The following is an 11,119-nucleotide window of genomic DNA, read 5'->3' on the forward strand; positions in this document are numbered from 1 at the left end:
CATCTTCCTTTTCAGGAGCTTCTGGTCGAGTTCATAGGAGGTGAAAAAGTTGTCACATGTGACATTGTGCCCCCTCAGTCCAAGTGTCAATTCAAGCACAGCCTGCATCCCCTGGTTCTTCTCTGGTTCTCCACTCGGCAGCTTCCCTGTGTGTGTGTGTATTAAAGAGGGTTTGTGTGTGGCCTTTAAACTTTTTTCTGGTGTTTAAATGTTTTAATAATTCACAGGTCAACAATGACCCATAACTAGTTAATCCTTTGTAGATGTTCATATGATTACTTTCTTTACGGCATGAAATTTTATTTTATGAGGAAAAAAATATTTCACCCTAGTTTTGGGAGCTTGGGGGGTCCTCATAATATATCAATCAGAAAATGCGCCCCCCCACCAGATTTTGGTTTGTTGCCTCAGGGCAACAAGATGCTTAAAGGCTACTAAAACACCAAGGGTTTCTACATTATTTAATAAGTGGAATGAGGACCAAACAAGCAATGAATATATTAGAAGAAGTTTCATTTCCATAAAAACAACAATTTCAACAAACAGCCAGAAATGGTTGATCAGTTAGTGCATTAGAGATTAGCTGCAGTGTGTGTTTATGTTTCTGGATGTGTGACCAGTGGTCGGATTTTGTGGAGTTGATCAACATTTTCTCCTTGTCTCGTTTCATTGGTGTTGAAGTGCAGGGATTTTTTTTGATGAACTCCCATCTGTTTAGTGCCATGGTGTCAGCTACCTGGGACACTCGGGTGGCTTTGTTCCAAAACATGCAGGTGCCTGGTAATCCAAACAACCACATGTACACTGCTGTATCCATGAATTGCTCCGGTTCTTTTGTAGTGAGGTTAAGGGGCGTGTTGGTGTCACACTAAAGGGCAAATAAATTTGACTGCTCTACAACTACTTCCAGAATGTCTTCAGAAAAAAAAACATCTTGAAGTAATTGTAGGGGGAATTGATATTGTCTGATTTTAGAAGGTTTGCCTGCCAATCTGTGTAATCAGTGATGTTGGCACTGTGGGGTGTTCTCCAACAAGGTAAGTGTGGAACATCTTCCTGTGATACTTCATCATCTTCATTTTCCTTTTCATCCACAGACTCATTGTCATCAGGCAGGTCATCTGTTTTCAAAAGAAACCAGGAAGCATAAAATTAGAATTGGTGACATATACCTCTCTTCACCCACTGATGCACTCACACGCATACACACATGGCATAGCAGGTTGTAAACTTCCTGTTTGTTCAGGAGTTTCTGGCATGACACACACTCCACAACACAACACACACCCCACAACACAACACACACTCTACAACACACACACACTCCTCATCTTTAAAGTTCCAGCTTCTTTAAAAACACGCCCTGTTTCAAAGAAATGATCAGAATGCCGTCGAGTCAGTGAGCCTTTTAAATTCCTCAACAGGAGAGGCTGTCAAATAAAGTTTGTTGGTGTTTTTAAAAAATCGTGTCACAAATGTTTCTTAAGAACCTTTAGAATCATCTCAGCTGGGGACAGGAGGCAGAATGTGTCTCTGTTAAAGTCAATGAAAATAAAGTTTAGATTATTCAAATAAACTGCAACAAAATGATGTTCATAATGTGGACTTATAGAAAAACCTGATGTTGAACAGAAAACCTTATTAATGATCTGGTAAAGGCAGGAGTGGTTCTTATAAACTGATGTTTGACTAACAGAACATGTCAGACATGAACTCATCTGATTTCTGGAAAACAGAAACAGGAAACACCAGCTGATCCAGTTCTTTAAGAACTCAGAGAAACTTCAGACACCAGTTTGAGCTCCATGGAAGAGGATCAAATCCAGTCCGGCTCACGGTGAGTTGAACATTACTCTTATTTTCCTGTCAGTCTGGGGGTTTTCTCTCTTTGGAGGAAAATGAGGCAGAACTCAGTTTGATTTCCAGTCCACTGAACCATTTTGGAGACACTTGAAGGCTGATTTTATTTAATCTTTTTGTCTTACTTCCTGTTCTCTGTTTGGATTTTAGTTCATGTTAAAGTCATTTTGTGAAAAAAATATCAGAGCATGCTGGGTATTTATCCTTGAAAAGATGAAATTAAATCATCTTTTTGTGTTTTATGGCAGGAATATCAAATTTTCTAAGGTTTAATTAAAGTTATTTCCTGTTCCTGTCCATTGGTGGGCCATAAATATTACTTCTAAAATATTGTGTACTTGTACTACTGCATAATATGTTTGTTGTTCACCACCATGAAAAACAGGCAATCATGTAATTTCTTGTTCGCTTTCCTTCATGTTAGCTAAAATATTTTGTGAACTATTGAATGCATTTGATTGAAACTGTCAGAAAGTCGTGATTGGCTGTATCTATAAATGATTAATTATTGCAGAAACCAGATTCAAGATGGCTGCTGCACGTAACGAAGCTTAGGAAACAGATTTGACTATAACTGTCAGTTTGACAGATGTTGAGCTAAAACTTGGTGTGGTAGAAGCTGAGAGTTATCTTCAAGGTTTGTTCAAAAGGCTAAAAGTCCATTGTGTCTTATCATAACATGATTTAAGCCTGAAGGCGGGTGACAAGCATTCCTTCAGGGACTGCCAGGCCTTTTATTCATAGTCTGTAATAACATTAAAACTAACATGTATTAATGGTTAAATGCTTCAATCAGTTTATTGTAAAATATGGTTTTAATATGAATTAAATGATGATTTAATCATTAAAGCATTATAATGTAATCTGTAATAAAACAAACAGATGGATGATTATTAATCTGTTCATGGGATCTACTCTGGATTCGTTTAGCAGAACTGGACATTTACTAACTTTGACTAAACACAGTTTGTAAATTCACTTCTTCTTCTTTCTTTGAAGGAATACATCTCACTTGTTACCTTGTGTGCAAAACTTTTAAACACAGATTCCTGTGATCTGTCAGAGCTCAGAGTGTGTGTTAAGGACGACTCTCAGCTACCACCACAGCAAACCTCAGCTCAGTGTCTGTAGAACTAACTGACTTAGAGACATGTTAGTGTTGGCTAAGGTCAACTAGCTGTGGCAGCCATCTTTAATCAAGTTGTTCAGTTGTAGATGTACCTCCAGTGATTAATTTATGAAACTAATTTATTCGGTAGATATTTTGCTAACAGCCAAAAAAACCATTGTGGTGGGCAATAAATCATTCTCTGAAAATCTAATGTAGTCACTTTACACCTGAATGTGTTTATCACCTGCTCCATGAAAGGGGGGTAATCATGTAACTCTGTGTTCATTTGTTTGTCGTTCTAGTTTCTGTCTCAGACTGACTGAAGACCAGAAGATGGACAATTGTGAGGAGAAAACATCTCCAGGATCCATCTGTCTGTCCATGAAGAGTGACTGTTCCATAGGTATTCCTCCAGAATTCAGTCCTGAACCTGGACCCTCAGACACACCTGGACCCTCAGACACACCTGGACCCTCAGACACACCTGGACCCTCAGACACACAGTAGGAAAACTGTTTCTGAGTCAAATGATTCCTCAGAGGGAAACAAAACAAGATTTCAACTTTTAGAACTGGTAGACATAAAGTTTTGACATTTAAAAAAATTATTTTTCATTTAAACAAAATGTAGCTATGATGTCATGGCTCAAAAAGACAGTTTTTAAAGATCTGTTGTTGATCATTGATAACTAAAAATAACTTTGAATCGTCTGTAGGAGCAGTTTTCTTCAAAGTGATTTAGTTTTTATCGGTGGTTGAAATTTGGTCTATATAAAGTTACAATTTTAACACATTTATTGTTTTCTATATAAATAAGACTATATAAGAATACAGCTTGGAGTTGTCCACAGACAGAACAATGACAGCCTGAAGGTCAGCGAGGTTCTGTTTCCTGTCTCTGACAGTTCAGGGGTTCTAGTGGATGGATTTTAGCAACAGTTTTCTCTTCCTTCTGGAGTCAGAGTGAAGCAGCAGAACTGATCTGATCAACACTTCCTGTTGTTCCAGCTCTTCATCAGTAAATGTCTTCACAGAAAGAGGAAGAGGAGTGGTGTTGATGAGGAGGAGCAGCTGTCCTGCTGTTCTTTGTGTCAGGACGTCCTGAAGGATCCAGTCTCTACCAGCTGTGGACACAGGTTCTGCAGATGCTGCATCACCTCATACTGGGACCACTCAGGACCGTCCTCCTGTCCCCAGTGTGGACAAAGATCCAGAACCAGTACTGGACTGCAGACAGCCAGTCAGAGCAGCTGTGTCCAAGGTAAGACATTTCTGTCAACCTGTTGTTTTAATACAGACACATTGCTGAAGTTTTAAGAGCTTTAGAAAGATCCTTCAGATTTAAGCACCAATCAAATGTTGGAGTTTCTGCTGCAGCATTCAGATCTGCTCTGTTTTTCATCAGATGTTGGTCTGCAGGAGGTTTTAGATGAACATCAGATCAGTCTGAGGAGGAGATGTGAACGTGTGACTGAAGGAAGTGATGAAACAGGAAGTAGAACCCTCCTGAACAGGATCTACACTGAGCTCTACATCACAGAGGGACAGAGTGAAGAGGTTAATACCCAACATGAGGTGAGGCAGCTGGAGACAGCCTCCAAGAAGAGCCTCCATGAGACTCCAATCAGGTGCCAGGACATCTTTAAAGCCTTACCTGAGCAACATGGATCCATCAGAGTGGTTCTGACCAACGGCGTCGCTGGTGTTGGAAAAACCTTCTCGGTGCAGAAGTTCACTCTGGACTGGGCCGAGGGCTCGGAGAACCAAGATGTCAGTGTGGTGGTTCTGCTGTCGTTCAGGGAGCTGAACTTGGTCAGAGATGAGCAGCACAGTCTTCTCACGCTGCTCCATGTTTTCCATCCAACATTACAGAAGCTGCCAGCAGAGAAGCTGGCTGTCTGTAAACTTCTCTTCATCTTTGACGGCCTGGATGAAAGCAGACTTTCACTGGATTTCACCAACAGCCAGCTGCTTTCTGACGTCACACAGAAGTCATCGGTCAACGTGCTGCTGACAAACCTCATCGAGGGGAACCTGCTTCCCTCGGCTCTGGTCTGGATCACTTCCCGACCTGCAGCAGCCAATCAGATCCCTCCTTCATGTGTGGACAGGCTAACAGAAGTACGAGGCTTCACTGACGCCCAGAAGGAGGAGTACTTCAGGAGGAGGTTCAGTGATGAAGAGCTGTCCAACAAAATCATCTCCCACATCAAGACATCCAGGAGCCTCCACATCATGTGTGGAATCCCAGTCTTCTGCTGGATCACTGCTACTGTTCTGGACCACATGTTGATCACAGAGCAGAGAAGAGAGCTGCCCAAGACCATGACTGACATGTACTCACACTTCCTGCTGGTTCAGACAAAGAGGAAGAAGAACAAGTACCATGAAGGACCTGAGAGGAGTCCACAGGAGCTGACAGAGGCTGACAGAGAAGTTCTTCTGAAGCTGGGGAGGCTGGCGTTTGAACATCTGGAAGAAGGAAACATCATGTTCTACCAGGAAGACCTGGAGCTGTGTGGTCTTGATGCCACAGAGGCCTCAGTGTACTCAGGAGTTTGTACAGAGATCTTCCAAAGAGAGTGTGTAATCTTCCAGAAACCAGTTTACTGCTTTGTTCATCTGAGCGTTCAGGAGTTTCTGGCTGCAGTCTACATGTTCCACTATTTCACCAACAGGAACATGGAGGTGATAAAGAGGTTTCTGGGAGAAGACTGCAGTTACTCATCTCTGGATGACCTCCTGTACGGAGTTATGATTAAATCCCTCCTCAGTAAAAATGGCCACCTGGACCTGTTTGTTCGCTTCCTTCATGGCCTCTCTGAGGAGTCCAACCAGAGACTCTTAGGAGGCCTACTGGGTCAGACAGAGAACAGTCCAGGAACCATCCAGAGAGTCATCAACAACCTGAAGAAGATGAACAGTAAGAAAATCTCTCCAGACAGAAGCATCAACATCTTCCAGTGTCTGATGGAAATGAAGGACCTCTCAGTTTATCAGGAGATCCAAGAGTTCCTGAAGTCAGAGAACAGATCAGAGACGGAACTCTCAGAGATCCAATGTTCAGCTCTGGCCTACATGCTGCAGATGTCAGAGGAGGTTCTGGATGAGGTGGACCTGAAGAAGTACAACACATCGAGAGAGGGACGTTGGAGACTGATTCCAGCTGTGAGGAACTGCAGGAAGTTTCTGTGAGTCCAGATGTGTTCCAGTGGCAGCTGGTGGAGTTTTCTCCAGGGGGGGCTATAAATCCAAAATAGACATATACCAAAGGTTTTGGTATATGTCTATTATGTGATACTTTAGGGGGTTTCACACCAGTGTATTTACATGAATTAAAACAACAAAAGCAACATTATATAATTACATATAATGTACATATAAATACACATATGCACAAGTGCTTCCTGAACACACCAATACTTACAAAGACCGAGGTCTCCCAAGGTACAAGCCTGTCGGACACATTTAGCGTTTATAAGATCTGTTTTCTCCCTTATTTTTCTCAACTTTACTAGAGAAAATACGTCAAAGTTCTTTTTATGGTGAGAGCACTCACTACGTCACGTATTCTTAACGTACAATATAACGAAGGTCGGATGTCTCACTCCGATTAGAATTCAAAACCAAACATTCTAACAGGTTTTAGCATAAATTTTCTTAAACTAATTATTAACTATGAACGTAATTATTACCTTGTGTGTGTAACTTAGTCACGTAATGAACTTATTGCTGTCTTTGAAAAAAAGGCAGCACACCCGCGGCTCGACTTTTCAATCAGGCAAACTTTCTGACAGACGGATGTGACATCAGCCCTCATGGTGGGAGTCCCCATAGACATGAATGTGGGATGTGGATGTGGGATGTGGGATGTGGAATGTGGGAGTCCCATGCTCCGGCCGCGGGAGGCGGTGAAATGTAAACATCAATGACTTATATGGATGACCATATAAGTCATTGGTAAACACAGCTGGATTCAGCAGCTCTGGGCGCAGGAGAGGTCTTTTGTATTGAAGAGGAGCTATTGCACATGTACAATTTTTAACGAGAGTCTATGGACAAAGATTTTTGCGCCCCGGGGCGGAAATACGTCACCAATCAGACAATGTCGAAGAATGAAACAACTTATCATTAAATATAAAATATTTATCTTACACAACTAATATATATATATATATATATATATATATATATATATTTCGAAATATTTTTATTTGACTATTTAATTTTTTTTTTTTTTTACATCTTATTCAAGGTAACGTGAGTGGTGGGGCGGCGCCCTTGCGCCCTCTATTGGCCAGCCGCCACTGACGTGTTCATTCCCATCATCAGTCAGTGTCGATCAGCAGTTTGAATTATTAGTAGTAGTTATTGGAGCCATGGGGGAATTCTGTTTGGATCAAGTTAGAGACACTTTTTAATCTTCATCAGATGAAACATTTTCTTAGAAATTACTGAACAAGTTTACAGGGTCAAAGGTCAACTTAGAAATGTTGTATTCCTCTCATGTTGTTCATGTGGATAGATGTGGATTTGGTCGACAAACATCTGCTGAGTTTAAACAGAAACATCAAACCTTTTAAATAATGTGGATAAAAAGAGCTCAAAGTTCAGATTGAGCTCAAAGTTGGAGGTAAAAAGTCAACCCTCTGCTGTCCTCTTTCTGGATGAAAGTTTAGTTGAGTTTGAACTTGATTTCTTTAGTTCCTTTTGAAGAAGACAACATAAATCCATCCCTGCTGTCTGAAGTCTGTCCACACAGAGCTCAGAGTCTGACAGGAACCAGATGAAGTCCTCCTGGGTCTCAGCTCGCTGCAAAAATTCGAGTCCTGAACAGAACTGGTTTCTGAATCCCTGTCCTGGTGGAGTTCTGACCATTACTGTCCCCTACAGGTTCATCTGAATAGATTCACACAATACTTCCACAGATTTGATGTTTTCTGTTTTCATTTTCTCTTCCAAACATGTTCAGACTGTTTGCAGTGAGGTTGTATGAAGTCCTTTTGAGTAATCAGAGTCTTACCTGCAGCAGACAGCAGTCATATCTCAGTGTAGAAAAGCAGGAAGTTATGCTAACAGGCTAACCCAGCTAGCAGCTGCTAAAACACGACAGAACAAATTTCTGTTAGCTGAAACATCTCAAAGCTCCTGAACAAATGTTACATGGTGGACTTTTCCAGCAGTTGACTTTGGCCTCAGATGGTTGAGAAAATTGAGTCAAAGAGTCAAATATTTGTCTGTGAGTTTGTGAGGTTTAAATAGTTTGAATCTTCCTGTAAACTTGATTTGTTGACTCCATGACTCTGAAGCATTGGCCCATGTCTCCCCTGCAGCTGAACAATAACCCCAAGCTTGATATCAGCAGCATTTTCCTGCGTGTGGACGTGAACAGTTGGAGCTGACAGGAACAGGAAGCAAAGAGATCATCTTTCCAGCTGGAACTGTTCACTGAGTTGAACTCAGTCCAAATGTTCTGAGCTGAAATGAAAAGTAGAAGAGTCCAAGTGTTTTTCTAAAGCAGACGTCTTGATTCTGACTCTGGATCAGATCCCACTGACAGACTGTGGACATGATGGAAGCAGAAATGTAACACCATGTTCCCTCCTTCATCTGCAGATTAAAGCAAAACAAAGATTCTCATTAAAAGAGACTAAAGAGATTCACTGTGTCATGTCAAACACAGTCGGATGGGATGAGATGAAGCCCAGATGTGAAGAGCAGATGTTCATCTGATGATGACATCAATGTTTAGTCATCAGATGGTTTCAATCTGTGTTTATCAGAGAGATTGGCTGATTTTATTACAACTGACTTTACTTTTTCTATCATTACAGAGCTGCTGATGCTGTACTCTCAAAGACTCACTGTGAAGTTGTGTCCTCAGCTCTGAAGTCCAACTCCTCCCATCTGACACAATTGGACCTGAGTTTAAACCACCGCCTGACTGCTGCTGGAGTGAAGCATCTGCGTTCTGGACTGGAGAGTCCAAACTGTAGACTGGAGGTTCTGAGGTCAGTTCACTGCAGCTGTTGGAGGTTTTCTATGTTTGTCCAGCTAAAATCATTCACTGATACTTCAAAATTTATTGATTTATAAATGTTTCATTCAGTTGAACAGTTGAACATTTGGAGCACCTTAGATCAGCTCTGGGTCAGAATCTAAAATCCTGGTTCTTGTCAAACCTGGTCTAAATTCTTCTTCACTGAATCCAAACTCATGATAACCCAGTTTGTGATTTCTGAAATCTATCTGTGTAAAAGTAAAAAAGGCTTTAATGTTTGTTGTCTTGGAGACCACCTGAGGTCAGGTCAAAAACCTCCAAACTTAGAAAGTTCAAACTGGAGTTTTGATCAGATGTATCTGTAGTATTTTGACTTTCTGATTCTGCTCTTGCTGCTCTTGCTGCATGTGTTGGTTTTGGATGAATTATTTGATGTGCACGTGCAGTTTTATGTGTTTGAAACTGTATTTTTATTCTTGTTGGAAAACACACTGGGCTGCTGTGCATGAAATGTTTTCTACAAATAAAGTTTGACTCGACTCAGAGCAGATTTGACAAGGACCAGGATTTTAGATTTGACATTAATTTGTGTGAAATTTATGTCAATAATTTGTTTCTGTTTAAACCAGCCACAAGGCAGCACAAGCCAGTGTATTTCTTGTGTTGGTCCCATGCCTGGGTAATTGGTCAGGGTTGTATCAGGAAGGGCATCTTTCATAAAACACTTTTGCCAACATGTGAGTTCATCCAAGCAGCACCATACCGGATCGATCGAGGCCTAGGTTAACAACAACCACCACCGGTGCTGTTGACAAACAGGGTGCCAGCGGAAATTATGCTGCTGTTAGTGGAAGACCACAAGGAGGGACACATGCCAAGAGATAGAGGGAGAAGAGGAAAGACAAGAGTGTAGGACTGAGGGTAGGAACTCTAAACATAGGAACAATGACAGGCACAGGTAGAGATTTGGCTGATATGATGCAGAGGAAGGTAGATGTGTTATGTGTTCAAGAGACCAAGTGGAAGGGCAACAAGGCATGCAGCATTGGGGCAGGGTTTAAAATGTTTTACCATGATGTGGATATGAAGAGAAATGGAGTAGGGCTGGTCCTAAAGGAGGAGTTAGCAAGGAATGTAGTCGAGGTGGAAAGAGGCTCAGATAGGGGGATGTGTCTGAAGGCAGAAGTAGAAGGTCTGATGTTGAATGTTGGTGAAGGAAACAGAGGAGATGAGGAGGTGATGGGAAGTTTTGGTGTCAAGGAAAGGAACCAGGAAGGACAGATGGTGGTGGATTTTACCAAGAGGATGAAAATGGCTGTAGTCAACACCTATTTTCAAAAGAGGGAGGAATACAGGGTGACCTATTAGAGTGGAGGCAGGAGGACACAGGTTGACTACATTCTGTGTAGAAGAGTTAACCTGAGGGAGACTGTGAACTGTAAGGTTGTGGCAGGGAGAGTGTGGCCAGACAGCATCAGATGGTGGTGCGGAGGATGACTGTTGTAGTGAAGAGGAGGAAAAGAGTAAAGGCAGAGAAGAGGACCAAATGGTGGAAGTTGAGGAAAGAAGAATGTTGTGAGTAGTTTAGAAAAGAGCTATTAAAGGATCTGGGTGGTAAGAAAGAGCTTCCAGATGACTGGGCTACTACAGCCACAGTGATTAGAGAGACAGGTAGGAAGGTACTTGGTGTGTCATCTGGACAGAGACAGTGTTGCCAGGTCAGAAATGTAGGACCATCGTACCAGAGACATAAAATTATCGTATTTTGAGGGAAATTATTGTTACCTGTCATAACCAAAATAACAAGTCTATTGATGTGCTGAAGTCACTCTAGTGTTGAATAGTGTCTGACAGCAGTGGTGGAGAAAGTACTCAAACAATGTACTTAAGTAAAAGTACAAATACACATACAGAAATGTACTCAAGTAAAAGTAAAAGTACCACCTTAACATTTGTACTTAAGTAAAAGTAAGAAAGTACTGGCTTTTAAAACTACTTAAGTATTAAAAGTAAAAGTACTTGTCGACTGTATTACCTAAAGGCTAATACAATGTCCTTAAGTGTACCTATCGTATTTAATTTTAATACATCAGTAATGTATCATTTTAATGAACAATGCTGATGATTTGTTGCTTACAGCTAATGAAA

The 11,119-nt window shown here is 41.3% G+C and overlaps 1 protein-coding gene across 7 annotated transcripts in view; it reads left to right on the top strand.

Moving 5' to 3' along the window:
• The first annotated feature begins 1,692 nt into the window (after positions 1–1,692).
• Positions 1,693–11,119, top strand: part of LOC108229178 (protein NLRC3-like) — a 13,970-nt gene continuing 4,543 nt past the window's right edge. Inside the window, exons 1-5 of one of the 7 annotated variants that reach the window (XM_037974499.1) lie at positions 1,693–1,837; positions 3,274–3,474; positions 4,005–4,231; positions 4,376–6,161; positions 8,805–8,981. In XM_037974499.1, coding sequence (XP_037830427.1) covers positions 1,806–1,837; positions 3,274–3,474; positions 4,005–4,231; positions 4,376–6,161; positions 8,805–8,981 — 2,423 coding nt within the window. In that variant the 5' untranslated portion in view covers positions 1,693–1,805. Of the gene's footprint in view, positions 1,838–3,273; positions 3,475–4,002; positions 4,232–4,351; positions 6,166–8,303; positions 8,763–8,804; positions 8,982–11,119 lie in introns of those variants that run through there. The other 6 variants (XM_037974500.1, XM_037974502.1, XM_037974501.1 and 3 more) reach the window with 6 other exon arrangements.

The sequence above is a fragment of the Kryptolebias marmoratus genome, unplaced genomic scaffold (assembly GCF_001649575.2).
Source record: "Kryptolebias marmoratus isolate JLee-2015 unplaced genomic scaffold, ASM164957v2 Scaffold114, whole genome shotgun sequence".
NCBI classification, from domain to species: Eukaryota; Metazoa; Chordata; class Actinopteri; order Cyprinodontiformes; family Rivulidae; genus Kryptolebias; species Kryptolebias marmoratus.